We start from the raw sequence: 19,377 nt of genomic DNA on the forward strand, positions 1-19,377 counted from the left end.
CCTCCCACCCCTAAAAGGACCCAGGCATCCGGGAACCCCCCCAAAAAGGGACCCAGGCGTCCGGGACCCCACACTCTCCCTTTAACCCCCCAACAGGGGACCCAGGCGTTCGGGACCCCCCACCCCACAAAGGGACCCAGGCATCCGGGAGCCCCCCCATAGACCCCCATTAACCCCCTCGTGCGTCGCACGGACACTCAACCCCCCCATTTCCCCCATGTCCCCCCCCCAGAATGGACATCGGCGGCCTGGAGACGGTGGTGGCCAACTCGGCCTACGTGTCGGCCCGGGGGGGCGGCGGCGGCGCCGGGGGCTCGAACCGCGACCGGCGGCAGCGCCTGCGCCTGCCCCACATCTCCCAGTGCCAGGCCCTGCGCGCCCGATTGGCCGGGGGGGCCCAAAATGGCGTCGGGGGGGCCCAAAATGGCGGCGTCGGGGGGCAAGATGGCGGCGGTGGCGGGACCCAAGATGGCGTCGGGGGGGGCAGGACCCAAGATGGCGGCGTGGGTGGGGGCGGCCATCTTGGGGAGGACACTTCCTTCCGGTGGCAGTGCGTGGAGCAGCCAATCGGGAAGCTGCTGTTTCGGCGGTTTCTGGAAGGGGAGCCGGGATTGGCTGCGGCCGGGGCGCTGTGGGCGGAGCTGGAGGAGCTGGAGCGCTGTGAGGAGGGGGAGCGGAGTGTCATGGCCGCCGCCATCCGCGGTCGCTTCTTCACGCCGGGAGGGGCCCAGCACTGCGGCTTCCTCAGCGCCGCCGCCACCGCAGGTGAGCGACGCGCCCATCATGGCGGCCATGATACCTCCAGGGCGGCCATGATACCTCCAAGGAGGCCGTGAGAACAAAATGGCCGCCACGACACTCCATGGTGGCCATGAGGCCAAAATGGCCGCCATGACACTCCATGGTGGCCATGACGCCAAAATGGCCGCCATGAGGTCAAAATGGCCGCCATGACACTCTGTGGTGGCCATGAGGACAAAATGGCCGCCATGAGGCCAAAATGGCCGCCATGACACTCCATGCTGGCCATGAGGCCAAAATGGCCGCCATGACACTCTGTGGTGGCCGTGAGAACAAAATGGCGGCCGTGAGACCAAAATGGCCACCATGAGGAATCTGGTGGCAGCCATGACACCCCAATGGTGGCCATGATACCTCCAGGGTGGCCATGATACCTCTGGGAAGGCCGTGAGAACAAAATGGCCGCCATGACACTCCATGGTGGCCATGAGGCCAAAATGGCCGCCATGAGGACAGAATGGCCACCATGACACTCTGTGGTGGCCGTGAGGCCAAAATGGCAGCCATGACACTCTGTGGTGGCCATGAGGACAAAATGGCCGCCATGAGGACAGAATGGCAGCCATGACACTCCATGCTGGCCATGAGGCCAAAATGGCCGCCATGACACTCTGTGGTGGCCGTGAGAACAAAATGGCGGCCGTGAGACCAAAATGGCCACCATGAGGAATCTGGTGGCGGCCATGACACCCCAATGGTGGCCATGATACCTCTGAGAAGGCCATTAGACCAAAATGGCCACCATGAGAAATCTGGTGGCAGCCATGACACCCCAATGGTGGCCATGATACCTCCAGGGCGGCCATGATACCTCTGGGAAGGCCGTGAGAACAAAATGGCCGCCACGACACTCCATGGTGGCCATGAGGCCAAAATGGCCGCCATGAGGACAGAATGGCCGCCATGACACTCTGTGGTGGCCGTGAGGCCAAAATGGCAGCCATGACACTCTGTGGTGGCCGTGAGAACAAAATGGCCGCCATGAGGCCAAAATGGCTGCCATGACACTCTGTGGTGGCCGTGAGAACAAAATGGTGGCCGTGAGACCAAAATGGCCACCATGAGGAATCTGGTGGCGGCCATGACACCCCAATGGTGGCCATGATACCTCCAGGGCGGCCATGATACCTCCAGGGAGGCCGTGAGAACAAAATGGCCGCCATGACATTCCATGGTGGCCATGAGGCCAAAATGGCCGCCATGAGGCCAAAATGGCAGCCATGACATTCTGTGGTGGCCGTGAGAACAAAATGGCGGCCATGATGGTTCCAGTGGTGGCCATGAGACCAAAATGGCGGCCATGACACCCCAATGGCGGCCATGATACCTCCAGGATGGCCATGATACCTCTGAGAAGGCCGTTAGACCAAAATGGCCGCCATGAGAAATCTGGTGGCGGCCATGACACCCCAGTGGTGGCCATGATACCTCCAGGGAGGCCATGATACGTCTGGGAAGGCCGTGAGACCAAAATGGCCGCCATGAGACCAAAATGGCAGCCATGACACTCTGTGGTGGCCGTGAGAACAAAATGGCGGCCATGATGGTTCCAGTGGTGGCCAGGAGACCAAAATGGCGGCCATGACACCCCAATGGCAGCCATGATATTTCTAGCAGCCATGAGACCAAAATGGCGGCCGTGAGACCAAAATGGCCACCATGAGGAATCTGGTGGCGGCCATGACACCCCAATGGTGGCCATGATACCTCTGAGAAGGCCATTAGACCAAAATGGCCACCATGAGAAATCTGGTGGCAGCCATGACACCCCAATGGTGGCCATGATACCTCCAGGGTGGCCATGATACCTCTGGGAAGGCCGTGAGAACAAAATGGCCGCCATGACACTCCATGGTGGCCATGAGGCCAAAATGGCCGCCATGAGGCCAAAATGGCAGCCATGACATTCTGTGGTGGCCGTGAGAACAAAATGGCGGCCATGATGGTTCCAGTGGTGGCCATGAGACCAAAATGGCGGCCATGACACCCCAATGGCGGCCATGATACCTCCAGGATGGCCATGATACCTCTGAGAAGGCCGTTAGACCAAAATGGCCGCCATGAGGAATCTGATGGCAGCCATGACACCCCAATGGCGGCCATGATACCTCCAGGATGGCCATGATACCTCTGGGAAGGCCGTGAGAACAAAATGGCCGCCATGACACTCCATGGTGGCCATGAGGCCAAAATGGCCGCCATGAGGACAGAATGGCCGCCATGACACTCTGTGGTGGCCGTGAGGCCAAAATGGCGGCCATGATGGTTCCAGTGGTGGCCATGAGACCAAAATGGCGGCCATGACACCCCAATGGCGGCCATGATACCTCCAGGATGGCCATGATACCTCTGAGAAGGCCGTTAGACCAAAATGGCCGCCATGAGAAATCTGGTGGCGGCCATGACACCCCAGTGGTGGCCATGATACCTCCAGGGAGGCCATGATACGTCTGGGAAGGCCGTGAGACCAAAATGGCCGCCATGAGACCAAAATGGCAGCCATGACACTCTGTGGTGGCCGTGAGAACAAAATGGCAGCCATGATGGTTCCAGTGGTGGCCAGGAGACCAAAATGGCGGCCATGACACCCCAATGGCAGCCATGATATTTCTAGCAGCCATGAGACCAAAATGGCGGCCGTGAGACCAAAATGGCCGCCATGAGGAATCTGGTGGCGGCCATGACACCCCAATGGTGGCCATGATACCTCCAGGGTGGCCATGAGAACAAAATGGCCACCATGACACTCTGTGGTGGCCATGAAACCAAAATGGCCACTGGGAGACTAAAATGGCCACCATGAGGAATGTGATGGCAGCCATGATACCCCAATGGTGGCCATGGCACCTCCAGGGCGGCCATGATACCTCCAGGGCGGCCATGAGGCCAAAATGGCTGCCCTGAGGCCCAATGGTGGCCATGATACCTCCAGGGTGGGCATGATACCTCCAGGAAGGCCGTGGGAACAAAATGGCCACCATGACACTCTGTGGCATGTCCCTTGTTCTCACCATCTCCCCAACGTCCTCACCATCTCCCCAACGTTCTCACCATCTCCCCAACGTCCTCACCATCTCTCCAACGTTCTCACCATCTCCCCAACGTTCTCACCATCTCCCCAACGTCCTCACCATCTCCCCAACGTTCTCACCATCTCCCCAACGTCCTCACCATCTCCTCAATGTTCTCACCATCTCCCCCATTATCACCATGTCCCTCGTTCTCACCATCTCCCCAACGTTCTCATCATCTCCCCAATGTCATCACCATCTCCCCAACATTATCATCATGTCCCCAAAGTTCTCATCATCTCCCCAACATTCTCACCATCTCCCCAATGTTCTCACCATCTCCCCAACATCATCACCATCTCCCCAACATTATCATCATGTCCCCAACATTACCATCATGTCCCCAACATTGTCACCATCTCCCCACCATCCTCACCATCTCCCCAACGTTCTCACCATCTCCCCAACGTCCTCACCATCTCCCCAGCGTCATCACCATCTTCCCAACATTATCACCACATCCCCAACATTCTCTTCATCTCTCCAACATTCTCTTCATCTCCCCAACGTTCTCACCATCTCCCCAATGTTCTCACCATCTCCCCAACGTCATCACCATCTCCCCAATGTCATCACCATCTCCCCAACATTATCATCATGTCCCCAACATTATCACCACATCCCCAACATTCTCTTCATCTCTGCAATGTTCTCACCATCTCCCCAACGTTCTCACCATCTCCCCAACGTCATCACCATCTCCCCAACGTTCTCACCATCTCCCCAATATTCTCTCCATATCCTCAACGTTCTCACCATCTCCCCAACATCATCACCATCTCCCCAACGTCATCACCATCTCCCCAATGTTCTCACCATCTCCCCCATTATCACCATGTCCCTCATTCTCACCATCTCCCCAACATCATCACCATCTCCCCAACGTCATCACCATCTCCCCAATGTCATCACCACCTCCCCAATGTTCTCACCATCTCCCCCATTATCACCATGTCCCTCATTCTCACCATCTCCCCAACGTCATCACCATCTCCCCAATGTTCTCACCATCTCCCCCATTATCACCATGTCCCTCGTTCTCACCATCTCCCCCATTATCACCATGTCCCTCGTTCTCACCATCTCCCCAATGTTCTCACCATCTCCCCAACGTTCTCACCATCTCCCCAACGTTCTCACCATGTCCCCAACGTCATCACCATCTCCCCCATTATCACCATGTCCCTCGTTCTCACCATCTCCCCAACGTTCTCACCATCTCCCCAACATTCTCTCCATCTCCCCAACATTCTCACCATCTCCCCAACGTCATCACCATCTCCCCAATGTTCTCACCATCTCCCCAACGTCATCACCATCTCCCCAATGTCATCACCATCTCCCCAACATTCTCACCATCTCCCCAACGTTCTCACCATCTCCCCAACATCATCACCATCTCCCCAACATTCTCTCCACCTCCCCAACATTATCCCCTTTCCCCCCCACCAGGCGCCGCCGCCTCCCCCCACGACTTCTCTCTGGCGCGCCGGGAGCTGCTGCGGCACCTGGAGGCGGCGGCGTGGGGCCCGTACCGCGCGTCCCCCGAGTTCGGGCGCTTCGTGCAGTTCAAGTGGCTGGAGGAGCAGCCGGTGGGCGCCGAGGCCTTCGCCGAGTTCCGCGTGCTGGGCAAGGGCGGCTTCGGCGAGGTGTGCGCCTGCCAGCGCCGCGCCACCGGCAAGATGTACGCCAACAAGCGCCTCAACAAGAAGAGGCTCAAGAAGCGGCGCGGATACGAGGTGGGGACGCGGGGACGCGCGGGGACGGGGAGGGGGGTGTGCGTGGGGTCCCAAATCCAGCCCTGTGTCCCCAAATTCATCCCTGTGTGCCCGAATCTGGTCCCAAGTCCAGCCCTGAGGCTGCAAATCCAGCCCTGTGTCCCCAAATCTGAGCCCCAAATCCAGCCCTGTGTCCCCAAATCCAGCCCTTTGTCCCTAAATCTTGTCCCAAATCCAGCCCTGTGTCCCCAAGCCCAGCACCGTGTCCCCAAATTCATCCCTGTGTCCCTAAATCTTGTCCCAAATCCAGCCCTGTGTCCCCAAACCTGGTCCCGAATCCATTCCTGAGGCTGCAAATCCAGCCCTGTGTCCCCAAATCTGGCCCCAAATCCATCTCTGTGTCCCCAAATCCAGCCCTGTGTCCCCAAATCCAGCCCTATATCCCTGAATCTGGACCCAAATCCATCCCTGTATCTCCAAGTCTGGTCCCAAATCCATCCCTGTGTCCCCAAATCCATCTTCGTATCCCCAAATCCATCCCTGTGTCCCCAAATCCATCCCTATGTCCCCGAATCTGAGCCCAAATCCATCCCTACATCTCCAAATCTGGCCCCAAATCCATCCCTGTGTCCCCAAATCCATCCTTATGTCTCCAAATCTGGTCCCAAATCCATCCCTGTGTCCCTAAATCCATCTCTGTGTCCCCAAATCCATCCGTATGTCCCCAAATCTGGTCCCAAATCCATTCCTGTGTCCCCAAATCCATCCGTATGTCCCCAAATCTGGTCCCAAATCCATTCCTGTGTCTCCAAATCCATCCCTGTGTCCCCATATCTGGTCCCAAATCCATCCCTGAGGCTGCAAATCCAGCCCCGTGTCCCCAAATCCATCCCTATATCCCTGAATCTGGTCCCAAATCCATCCCTGTATCCCCAAATCCATCCCTGTGTCCCCAAATCCATCCCTATGTCCCCGAATCTGAGCCCAAATCCATCCCTATATCTCCAAATCTGGCCCCAAATCCATCCCTGTGTCCCCAAATCCATCCCTGTGTCCCCAAATCCATCCTTATGTCTCCAAATCTGGTCCCAAATCCATCCCTGTGTCCCTAAATCCATCCCTGTGTCCCCAAATCCATCCCTGTGTCCCCAAATCCATCCTTATGTCTCCAAATCTGGTCCGAAATCTATCCCTGTGTCCCTAAATCCATCCCTGTGTCCCCAAATCTGGTCCCAAATCCATTCCTGTGTCCCCAAATCCATCCGTATGTCCCCAAATCTGGTCCGAAATCCATCCCTGTGTCTCCAAATCCATCCCTATGTCCCCAAACCTCGTCCCAAATCCATTCCTGAGGCTGCAAATCCAGCCCTGTGTCCCCAAATCTGGTCCCAAATCCATCTCTGTGTCCCCAAATCCGTCACGCGCTCCGTGTCCATCCCGTGTCACTGTCACACCATCCTGTGTCCATCCCGTGTCACCGTCCCGTGTCACCGTCCCGTGTCACCGTCCCGTGTCCGTGTCCGTCCCGTGTCCGTGTCCATCCCGTGTCACTGTCACACTGTCCCGTGTCCATCCCGTGTCCATCCCGTGTCACCGTGTCCATCCCGTGTCCGTCCCGTGTCCATCCCGTGTCCCTGTCACACCGTCCCATGTCCATCCCGTGTCACTGTCACACTGTCCCGTGTCCATCCCGTGTCCATCCCGTGTCACCGTGTCCATCCCGTGTCCGTCCCGTGTCCATCCCGTGTCCCTGTCACACCGTCCCATGTCCATCCCGTGTCCCTGTCACACTGTCCCGTGTCCATCCCGTGTCCATCCCGTGTCACCGTGTCCATCCCGTGTCCGTCCCGTGTCCATCCCGTGTCCCTGTCACACCGTCCCATGTCCATCCCGTGTCACTGTCACACCGTCCCGTGTCCATCCCGTGTCCCTGTCACACCGTCCCATGTCCATCCCGTGTCCCTGTCACACCGTCCCATGTCCATCCCGTGTCCCTGTCACACTGTCCCGTGTCCATCCCGTGTCCATCCCGTGTCACCGTGTCCATCCCGTGTCCGTCCCGTGTCCATCCCGTGTCCCTGTCACACCGTCCCATGTCCATCCCGTGTCACTGTCACACTGTCCCGTGTCCATCCCGTGTCCATCCCGTGTCACCGTGTCCATCCCGTGTCCGTCCCGTGTCCATCCCATGTCCCTGTCACACCGTCCCATGTCCATCCCGTGTCCCTGTCACACCGTCCCGTGTCCATCCCGTGTCCCTGTCACACCGTCCCATGTCCATCCCGTGTCACCGTCACACCATCCCGTGTCCATCCCGTGTCCCTGTCACACTGTCCCGTGTCCGTCCCGTGTCACCATGCCGTGTCCATGTCCATCCCATGTCACCATCACGCCGTCCCGTGTCCATCCCATGTCACCGTCCCGTGTCACCGTCCCGTGTCACCGCCCCGTGTCACCGTCCCGTGTCACCGCCCCGTGTCCGTGTCCACCTCGTGTTGCTGTCACACCATCCCGTGTCACCGCCCCGTGTCACCGTGTCCATCCCGTGTCCGTCCCGTGTCCATCCTGTGTCCGTCCCGTGTCCCTGTCACACAGTCCCATGTCCATCCCATGTCACCGTCCCGTGTCCATCCCGTGTCACCGTCCCGTGTCCGTGTCCATCCCGTGTCACTGTCACACCGTCCCGTGTCCATCCCATGTAACCGTCCCGTGTCACTGTGTCCATGTCACCGTGTCCGTGTCACTGTCCCGTGTCACCGTCCCGTGTCACCGTCCGTGTCACCGTGTCGTGTCCGTCCCGTGTCACCGTCCGTGTCACCGTGTCCGTGTCCGGCGCAGGTGGCGCTGGTGGAGAAGAGCATCCTGGCCCGTGTCCATCCCGTGTCACTGTCACACCGTCCTGTGTCCATCCCGTGTCCCTGTCACACTGTCCCGTGTCCATCCCGAGTCCATCCCGTGTCACCGTCCTGTGTCCGTGTCCACCTCGTGTTGCTGTCACACCATCCCGTGTCCGTCCCGTGTCTGTCCCGTGTCCATCCCGTGTCACCGTCCCATGTCACCGTCCCGTGTCACCGTCTCATGTCCGTGTCCATCCTGTGTCACTGTCACACCATCCCGTGTCCATCCCATGTCCGTCCCGTGTCCGTCCCATGTCCATCCCGTGTCACCATGTCCGTGTCACCGTGTCCGTGTCACCGTGTCACCGTCCCGTGTCACCGTGTCCGTGTCACCGTGTCCATCCCGTGTCACCGTCCCGTGTCACCGTGTCCGTGTCACCGTGTCACCGTCCGTGTCACCGTGTCCATCCCGTGTCACCGTCTGTGTCACCGTGTCCGTGTCACCGTGTCACCGTCCGTGTCACCGTGTCCATCCCGTGTCACCGTCCCGTGTCACCATGTCCGCGTCACCGTGTCACCGTCCGTGTCACCGTGTCCATCCCGTGTCACCGTCCCGTGTCAACATGTCCGCGTCACCGTGTCACCGTCCGTGTCACCGTGTCCATCCCGTGTCACCGTCCGTGTCACCGTGTCCGTGTCCGCCAGGCGGCGCTGGTGGAGAAGCGCATCCTGGCCCGCGTCCACAGCCGCTTCATCGTCTCGCTGGCCTGCGCCTTCCAGACCAAGAGCGACCTCTGCCTGGTCATGACGCTCATGAACGGCGGGGACCTCAGGTCCGTGCTGTCCCCGAGGGTCCCCAAGTGTCCCCAGGGGGCCCCAGGGATCCCCAGGGGTCTCCAAGGGTCCCCAACAGGTCCCCAATGTGGCCCCGATATGTCTCTGAGGGTCCCCAAGTGACCCCGATGTGTCACATGTGTGTCCCTGATGTGTCCCCAAGTGTCCCCATGTGTCCCTGATGTGTCCCCAGGTCTCCCCAATGTACCCCCAAGTGTCCCCAAGGGTCCCCAGGGATCCCCAACAGGTCCCCAATGTAGCCCCAATATGGTCCCGATATGTCTCTGAGGGTCCCCAAGTGACCCTGATGTGTCACATGTGTGTCCCTGATGTGTCCCCAAGTGTCCCCAATGTATCCTCAAGTGTCCCCAAGTGTCCCCAAGGGTCCCCAGGGGTCTCCAAGGGTCCCCAACAGGTCCCCAATGTGGCCCAAATATGGTCCCGATATGTCTCTGAGGGTCCCCAAGTGACCCCGATGTGTCACATGTGTGTCCCTGATGTGTCCCCAAGTGTCCCCAATGTATCCCCAAGTGTCCCCAATGTGTCCCCAAGTGTCCCCAAGGGTCCCCAGGGGTTCCTGATGTGTCACATGTGCATCCCTAATGTGTCCCTCATGGTCCCCAAGTGACCCCAATGTACCCGCAAGGGTCCCAAATGTGTCCCCAAGTCTCGCCAGTGTATCCCCAAGTGTCCCCAAGGGTCACCAGGGGTTCCCGATGTGTCCCTGAGGGTGCCCAAGTGACCCCAATGTGGCCCCAAGGGTCCCCAAGTGTCTCTGAGTGTCCCCAATGTGTCCCTGACATGTCCCCAAGTGTCCCCGATGTGGCCCCAATGTGTCCCCGATGTGTCTCTGAGTGTTCCCGACATGTCCCCAATGTGTCCCTGACATGTCCCCAATGTGTCCCTAAGTGTCCTCAACATGTCCCCAAGGGTCCCCAATGTGTCCCCAAGGGTCCCCAGGTGTCCCCAAGTCCTGGTGTGTCCTTAGCATGTCCAGATGCCGCATTGAGGCCACGAGGATGAGGCCACCCTTGAGTCCCCCCCAAGTTGTGATGTCCCCAACGTGTCCCCAAGTGTCCCCAATGTGTCCCCAAGGGTCACCAGGTGTCCCCAAGTCCTGGCGTGTCCTTAGCGTGTCCTTATCATGTCCTTAGCGTGTCCAGATGTCACATTCAAGCCATGAGGACAAGGCCACCCCTTGGGTTCCCCCCAAGTCGTGATGTCCCCAAGTGTCCCCAACGTATCCCCAATGGTCCCCAATGTGTCCCCAAGGGTCCCCAGGTGTCCCCAAGTCCTGGCGTGTCCTTAGCGTGTCCTTATCATGTCCTTAGCGTGTCCAGATGCCGCATTCAAGCCATGAGGACGAGGCCACCCCTTGAGTCCCCCCCAAGTTGTGATGTCCCCAAGTGTCCCCAATGTGTCCCTGACATGTCCCCAAGGGTCCCCAGGTGTCCCCAAGTCCTTATCATGTCCTTAGCGTGTCCAGATGCCGCACTGAGGCCATGAAGACGAGGCCACCCCTTGAGTCCCCCCCAAGTTGTGATGTCCCCAACGTGTCCCCAAGTGTCCCCAATGTGTCCCCAAGGGTCCCCAGGTGTCCCCAAGTCCTGGTGTGTCCTTAGCGTGTCCTTATCATGTCCTTAGCGTGTCCAGATGTCACATTCAAGCCATGAGGACAAGGCCACCCCTTGGGTTCCCCCCAAGTCGTGATGTCCCCAAGTGTCCCCAGTGTGTCCCTGACATGTCCCCAAGGGTCCCCAGGTGTCCCCAAGTCCTTATCATGTCCTTAGCGTGTCCAGATGCCGCACTGAGGCCATGAAGACGAGGCCACCCCTTGAGTCCCCCCCAAGTCGTGATGTCCCCAAGCGTCCCCAACGTGTCCCCAAGTGTCCCCAAGGGTCACCAGGTGTCCCCAAGTCCTGGCGTGTCCTTAGCGTGTCCTTATCATGTCCTTAGCGTGTCCAGATGTCACATTCAAGCCATGAGGACAAGGCCACCCCTTGGGTTCCCCCCAAGTCGTGATGTCCCCAAGTGTCCCCAACGTATCCCCAATGGTCCCCAATGTGTCCCCAAGGGTCCCCAGGTGTCCCCAAGTCCTTATCATGTCCTTAGCGTGTCCAGATGCCGCATTCAAGCCATGAGGACGAGGCCACCCCTTGGGTTCCCCCCAAGTCGTGATGTCCCCAAGCGTCCCCAAGGTGTCCCCAAGGTGTCCCCAGGCGTCCCCAAGTCCTGGCGTGTCCTTAGCGTGTCCTTATCATGTCCTTAGCGTGTCCAGATGTCACATTCAAGCCATGAGGACAAGGCCACCCCTTGGGTTCCCCCCAAGTCGTGATGTCCCCAAGTGTCCCCAACGTATCCCCAATGGTCCCCAATGTGTCCCCAAGGGTCCCCAGGTGTCCCCAAGTCCTTATCATGTCCTTAGCGTGTCCAGATGTCGCATTCAAGCAATGAGGACGAGGCCACCCCTTGGGTTCCCCCCAAGTCATGATGTCCCCAAGCGTCCCCAAGGGTCCCCAAGGTGTCCCCAAGCATCCCCAACATGTCCCCAAGTGTCCCCAAGGGTCCCCAGGTGTCCCCAAGTCCTTATCATGTCCTCAGCGTGTCCAGATGCCACACTGAGGCCACGAGGACGAGGCCACCCCTTGGGTTCCCCCCAAGTCGTGATGTCCCCAAGTGTCCCCAAGTGTCCCCAAGGTGTCCCCAAGCATCCCCAACATGTCCCCAAGTGTCCCCAAGGGTCCCCAGGTGTCCCCAAGTCCTTATCATGTCCTCAGCGTGTCCAGATGCCACATTGAGGCCACGAGGACGAGGCCACCCCTTGGGTTCCCCCCAAGTCGTGATGTCCCCAGTGTGTCCCCAACGTGTCCCCAAGTGTCCCCAAGGGTCCCCAGGTGTCCCCAAGTCCTGGCGTGTCCTTAGCGTGTCCTTATCATGTCCTTAGCGTGTCCAGATGCCACATTCAAGCCATGAGGACGAGGCCACCCCTTGAGTCCCCCCCAAGTCGTGATGCCCCCAAGCGTCCCCAAGTGTCCCCAAGTGTCCCCAAGTGTCCCCAAGGGTCACCAGGTGTCCCCAAGTCCTTATCATGTCCTTAGCGTGTCCAGATGCCACACTGAGGCCACGAGGACGAGACCACCCCTTGGGTTCCCCCCAAGTCGTGATGTCCCCAAGCATCCCCAAGTGTCCCCAAGGTGTCCCCAAGCATCCCCAACATGTCCCCAAGTGTCCCCAAGGGTCACCAGGTGTCCCCAAGTCCTTATCATGTCCTTAGCGTGTCCAGATGCCACACTGAGGCCACGAGGACGAGGCCACCCCTTGGGTTCCCCCCAAGTCGTGATGTCCCCAAGCGTCCCCAAGTGTCCCCAAGGTGTCCCCAGGCGTCCCCAGGTCCCTAGCGTGTCCTTAGCGTGTTGCTGGCGTGTCAGGTACCACATCTACAACGTGGACGAGGAGAACCCCGGGTTCGCGGAGCCGCGCGCCGTGTTCTACGCGGCACAGATCCTGCTGGGGTTGGAGCACCTGCACCAGCACCGCATCATCTACCGGGACCTGAAACCGGAGAACGTCCTGCTGGACGACGCCGGTGACGCTGGGGACGCGGGGACATCGTGGGGACGTTGTGGGGATGGGGGGACATGGGGACGTTGTGGGGACATGGGGACAGGGGGACGTTGTGGGGATATGGGGACATGGGGACGTTGTGGGGACATTGTGGGGATGGGGGGATATGGGACATGGGGACAGGGGGACATGGGGACATTGTGGGGACATTGTGGGGACATTGTGGGGATGGGGGGACATGAGGACGTTGTGGGGACATTGTGGGGATGGGGGGATGTGGGGACATGGGGCATTGTGGGGACATGATGGGGATGTGGGGATATGGGACGTGGGGATATAGGGACAGGGGGACATGGGGACATTGTGGGGACATTGTGGGGATATGGGGACATGGGGACATGGGGACATGGAGACATGGGAATATGGGGACAGGGGTATATGGGGACATGGGAATATGGGGATGTGGGGACGATGTGGGGACATTATGGGTACATTGTGGGGATGTCGGGATATGGGACGTTGTGGGGACATTGTGGGGATATGGGGACATTATGGGGACATTGTGGGGATGTAGGGATGTGGGGACAGGGGGACATGGGGACATGGGGACAAGGGGACAGGGGGATATGGGGACGATGTGGGGACATTGTGGGGACATGGTGGGGATGTGGGGATATGGGGACATGGGGACAGGGGGACAGGGGGACATGAGGGCATTATGGGGACATTGTGGGGATGTGGAGATATGGGGACATGGGGACGTGGGGACAGGGGGATATGGGGACATTATGGGGACATTGTGGGGATGTAGGGATGTGGGGACATGGGGACAGAGGGATATGGTGGTTACCAGTGGATACTGGTGGTTACTGGTGGATACTGGTGGTTACTGGTGGATACTGGTGCCGCAGGCCACGTCCGTCTGTCTGACATGGGTCTGGCCGTGGAGCTCAAGGACGGACAGAACAAAACCCGCGGCTACGCCGGGACCCCGGGTAGGGGACATGGGGGACACCCTGGTCACCTGGGTCCCCCCCGGACGCCTGGGTCCCTCCCGGACACCTGGGTCACCCCCGGACACCTGGGTCACCCCAAACTCCTGGGTCCCTCCCGAACTCCTGGGTCCCTCCCGGACGCCTGGGTCCCTCCTGGATACATGGGTCTCATCCTGAACTCCTGGGTCCCTCCTGGACACCTGGGTCACCCCGAACTCCTGGGTCCCTCCCGAACTCCTGGGTCCCTCCCGAACTCCTGGGTCCCTCCCGGACGCCTGGGTCCCCGCAGGGTTCATGGCGCCCGAGGTGCTGAAGGACGAGGAATACGATTGGGCCGTCGATTACTTCACGCTAGGGGTGACGCTCTACGAGATGCTGGAGGCCAAGGGCCCCTTCCGGCGGCGGGGGGAGAAGGTCCCAGTAACCCCAGTAACCCCCAGTATCCCCTGGGGACTCCCCACGTATCATCCCAGTACTTCCCAGTAACTCCCAGTAACCCCAGTAACCCCCAGGGACTCCCCAAGTATCATCCCAGTAACCCCCAGTAACCACCAGTAACCACCAGTAACCCCCAGGGACTCCCCAAGTATCCCCCAGTAACCCTCAGTAACTCCCAGTAGCCCCCAGTAACTCCCAGTAGCCCCCAGGAACTCCCCAAATATCATCCCAGTAACCCCCAGTAAGCCCAGTAACCCCCAGTAACTCCCACTAACCCCCAGTAACCCCCAGGGACTCCCACTAACCCCCAGTAACCCCCAGGGACTCCCAGTAACCCCCAGTAACCCTCAGGGACCCCAAGATCCTTCTAGAACCCCCAAGAACCACCTCAAAACCCCAGAAGAACCCCATCAAGATCCTTCTAGAACCCCCAAGAACCCCAAGGAGACCCCAAGAACCTTCTAGAACCCCCAAGAACCACCTCAAAACCCCAGAAGAACCCCATCAAGATCCTTCTAGAACCCCCAAGAACCCCAAGGAGACCCCAAGAACCTTCTAGAACCCCCAAGAACCACCTCAAAACCCCCCAAGAACCTTCTAGAACCCCCAAGAACCACCTCAAAACCCCCCAAGAACCTTCTAGAACCCCCAAGAACCCCCTCAAAACCCCCCAAGAACCCCCTCAAGACCCTTCTAGAGACCCCCAAGAACCACCTCAAAACCTCCCAAGAACCTTCTAGAACCCCCACAAGAACCACCTCAACCCCCCCCAAGAACCCCCTCAAAACCCCCCAAGAACCTTCCAGGAGCCCCCTAAGAACCTTCTAGAACCCCCAAGAACCTTCCAGAACCCCCAAGAACCACCTCAACTGTCCCCAAGAACCCCCTCAAGACCCTTCTAGAACCCCCAAGAACCCCAAGGAGACGCCAAGAACCTTCTAGAACCCCAAGAACCACCTCAAAACCCCCCAAGAACCCCATAAAGACCCTTCTAGAACCCCCAAGAACCCCAAGGAGACCCCAAGAACCTTCTAGAACCCCCGAAGAACCACCTGAACCCACCCAAGAACCCCCTCAAAACCCCCCAAGAACCTTCCAGGAGCCCCCCAAGAACCTTCCAGAACCCCCAAGAACCACCTCAAAACCCCCACAAGAACCCCCTCAAAACCCCCCAAGAACCTTCTAGAACCCCCAAGAAGACCCCAAGAACCTTCTAGAACCCCCAAGAACCTTCCAGAACCCCCAAGAACCACCTCAAACCCCCCCAAGAACCCCCTCAAGACCCTTAAAGAACCCCCAAGAACCCCAAGGAGACCCCAAGAACCTTCCAGAACCCCCAAGAACCACCTCACAGTCCCCCAAGAACCCCCTCAAGACCCTTCTAGAACCCCCAAGAACCCCAATGAGACGCCAAGAACCTTCTAGAACCCCAAGAACCACCTCAAAACCCCAGAAGAACCCCATAAAGACCCTTCTAGAACCCCCAAGAACCACCTCAACCATCCCCAAGAACCCCCTCAAGACCCTTCCAGAACCCCCAAGAACCCCAAGGAGACCCCAAGAACCTTCTAGAACCCCCAAGAACCCCAAGGAGACCCCCCAAACGGCAGGTGGAGAACAAGGAGGTGACGCGGCGCATCCTCCGCGACGCCGTCGCCTACTCGGAGCGGGTGGGCCCGGCGGCGCGGGCGGCGTGCGAGGGGCTCCTGGCCAAGGACCCCGGCGACCGGCTCGGCTTCCGCGGCCACGACTGCGCCCAGCTCAAGGCCCACCCCGTGTTCGGGGCCGTCAACTGGGGGAGACTGGAGGCCGGTAACGCCACCCCGGGGACCAACGGGGGGGACGGGGTGGGACGGTGAGGGGGTCCAAGGGGTGGTGGGTGCTCAAGAGTTGGGGTCCCAATGGGCGTTGGGTGCTCAACAATGGGGTCTACAATGACCTTTGGGTGCTCAAGAGATGGGGTCTCCAATGGGCATTGGGTGCTCAAGAGATGGGGTCTCCAATGGGCATTGGGTGCTCAAGAGTTGGGGTCCCAATGAGCACTGGGTGCTCAAGAGTTGGGGTCTTCATTGACCATTGGGTGCTCAACAATGGGGTCTACAAAGATCTTTGGGTGCTCAAGAGTTGGGGTCTCCATTGGATTTTGGGTGCTCAAGAGATGGGTCCCAATGGGCGTTGGGTGCTCAAGAGTTGGGTCTCAATGGGCGTTGGGTGCTCAAGAGTTGAGGTCTCCAATGGGTGTTGGGTGCTCAACAATGGGGTCTACAAAGACCTTTGGGTGCTCAAGAGATGGGTCCCAATGAGCGTTGGGTGCTCAACAATGGGGTCTACAATGACCTTTTGGTGCTCAAGAGTTGGGGTCTTCATTGACTATTGGGTGCTCAAGAGTTGGGGTCCCAATGAGCATTGGGTGCTCAAGAGTTGGGTCTCAATGAGCGTTGGGTGCTCAAGAGTTGGGTCTTCATTGACCATTGGGTGCTCAAGAGTTGGGGTCTTCATTGACCATTGGGTGCTCAAGAGTTGGGTCCCAATGAGCGTTGGGTGCTCAACAATGGGGTCTACAATGACCTTTGGGTGCTCAAGAGTTGGGGTCTCCAATGGGCATTGGGTGCTCAAGAGTTGGGTCTTCATTGACCATTGGGTGCTCAAGAGTTGGGGTCTTCATTGACTATTGGGTGCTCAAGAGTTGGGTCCCAATGAGCGTTGGGTGCTCAACAATGGGGTCTACAATGACCTTTGGGTGCTCAAGAGTTGGGGTCCCAATGGGCATTGGGTGCTCAAGAGTTGGGTCTTCATTGACCGTTGGGTGCTCAAGAGTTGGGGTCTCCAATGGGTGTTGGGTGCTCAAGAGTTGGGTCTCCAATGGGTGTTGGGTGCTTAAGTGATGAGATGAGTCACAATGGGTGTTGGGTGCTCAAGAGTTGGGTCCCAATGAGCGTTGGGTGCTCAACAATGGGGTCTACAATGACCTTTGGGTGCTCAAGAGTTGGGGTCTCCAATGGGCATTGGGTGCTCAAGAGTTGGGGTCTTCATTGCCCATTGGGTGCTCAAGAGATGATTTGGGGCCCTCAACGGGGGACTTAGGGGACCCCCAATTTTCGCATGTCCCCCCAGGTTTGGTGCCCCCCCCGTTCGTCCCGGACCCCCGCCGGGTTTACGCCAAGGACCTGGGGGACGTGGGGGCGTTCTCGACGGTGCGGGGGGTGGAACTGGACGGGGGGGACGCGGATTTCGGGGCGACCTTCGCCACCGGGACCGTCCCCATCCCCTGGCAGGAGGAGCTGATCGAAACCGGGGTGTTCGGGGAGCTCAACGTTTGGGGACCCCCCGGGAGCCTCCCCCCGGATCTGGACCCCAATAGCGCCCCCGGGGGGGGGGTGAAGTCGGGGACGTGTGTTGTGCTTTGAGGGGGGGGGACCCCGAAACTGGGGGCGGGGGCTTAAGTTTGGGGGACCCCAACATTATATGGAATGGGGGGGGTTGAAAGTGGGGGACCCCCAAATTGGGGTATGGGGGGGTGCTCAGAATTGGGGGGGGTCCCCTACATTGGGGTATTCAAGGGGGGGGTCTCACAATTGGGGGTTCCCATTGAATATATGTAATGGGGGGGCAAAATTGGGGTGCCCTAAATTGGGGTACAGGGGGAGCTAAAACGTGGGGGTCCCCATTGAATATATGGAATGGGGGGGTTAAAATTGGGGTACGGGGGTCTGGAAATTGGGGGTCCCTATAGAATATATGGGGGGGGCAAAGTTGGGGTGCTCTAAAGTGGGGTATGGAGGCTCTCACAATTGGGGGTCCCCATTGAATATATGGAATGGGGGGGGTAAAATTGGGGTCTGGGGGGCTGAAAATTGGGGGTCCCTATAGAATATATCTGGGGGGGGCAAAATTGGGGTGCCCTAAATTGGGGTATGGGGGAGGCTCAAATTTGGGGGTCTCAATAGAATATATGGAATGGGGGGGCTCAAATTTGGGGATCCCCATGGAATATAAGGAATGGGGGGGCTGAAATTTGGGGGACCCCAACATTATATGGAATGGGGGGGGATTGGAAGTGGGGGACCCCAAATTGGGGTATGGGTGCTGGGAAGTGGGGGGTCCCCATTGAATATATGGAAGGATGGGGGGGTGTAAAATTGGGGTGCCCTAAATTGGGGTATGGGGGGGGTCCCTAAATTGGGGTATGGGGGGGGGTCTCACAATTGGGGGTCCCCATTGAATAGATGGATGTGGGGGCTCAAATTGGGGGGTCCCCATTGAATAGATGGAATGGGGGGGGTAAAATTGGGGTGCACTAAATTGGGGTATGGGGGGGCTTAAATTTGGGGGTCCCTATAAATAATATGGGGGGGCAAAATTGGGGTCCCTTACATTGGGGTATTCAGGGGGGTCTCACAATTGGGGGTCCCCATTGAATATATGGAATGGGGGGGCTTAAAATTGGGGTGCCCTAAATTGGGGAATATGGGGGAAGTTTAATATTGGGGGGTCCCTAAATTGGGGGGAGGGGGGGGCTGGAAATTGGGGGTGCCTATAGGATATATGGGGTGGGGTAAAATGTGGGGGTCCCCATTGAATATATGGAATGGGGGGGGGGTAAAATTGGGGTGCCCTAAATTGGGGTGTTGGGGGGGAGCTAAAAAGTGGGGGGTCCTGAGATTATAGGGAATGAGGGGGGGGCTTAAAATTGGGGGTCCCCATTGAATATATGGAATGGGGGGGTCGAAAGTGGGGGGTCCCCAAATTGGGATATGAGAGGGGCTTAAAATTGGGGGACCCCATTGAATATATGGAATGGGGGGACACACACACACACACATAAAATTGGGGACCCCCAAATTAGGGTATGGGGGGGCTGGAAAGTGGGGGGACCCCAACATTAGATGGAATGGGGGGGCTGGAAAGTGGTGGGACCCCCCCCCAAAACCCAACACACTCCCCACCCAGGGAAAGGGGGGGGACACCCCAAAAGTTGGGGGGGACCCCAAAACATGAGCCCCCCCCAAATTTAACCCACTACACTTGTCACCTGGGGGGGGGGGTCCCAAAAAAAGGGGGACCCCCCCTGTGTATAAATAAATCGTGTTTGTTGTGGCTCTGTGTTGATTTTGGGGAC

The 19,377-nt window shown here is 58.6% G+C and overlaps 1 protein-coding gene across 1 annotated transcript; it reads left to right on the forward strand.

Moving 5' to 3' along the window:
* Positions 1–233: 233 nt before the first annotated feature.
* Positions 234–17,665, forward strand: GRK1 (G protein-coupled receptor kinase 1; the record flags this gene model as incomplete). The annotated part of the gene is made up of 8 exons (XM_082076940.1): positions 234–765; positions 5,325–5,611; positions 9,133–9,260; positions 12,690–12,847; positions 13,737–13,820; positions 14,110–14,234; positions 15,869–16,070; positions 17,373–17,665. The coding sequence occupies 8 exons, from the start codon at positions 234–236 to the stop codon at positions 17,663–17,665; spliced, it is 1,809 nt and encodes a 602-aa protein (XP_081933066.1).
* Between the last annotated feature and the right edge of the window lie 1,712 nt (positions 17,666–19,377).

The sequence above is a fragment of the Streptopelia decaocto genome (genome assembly GCF_964273445.1).
Source record: "Streptopelia decaocto genome assembly, contig: HAP1_SCAFFOLD_1416, whole genome shotgun sequence".
In the NCBI taxonomy this organism is placed as follows: Eukaryota; Metazoa; Chordata; class Aves; order Columbiformes; family Columbidae; genus Streptopelia; species Streptopelia decaocto.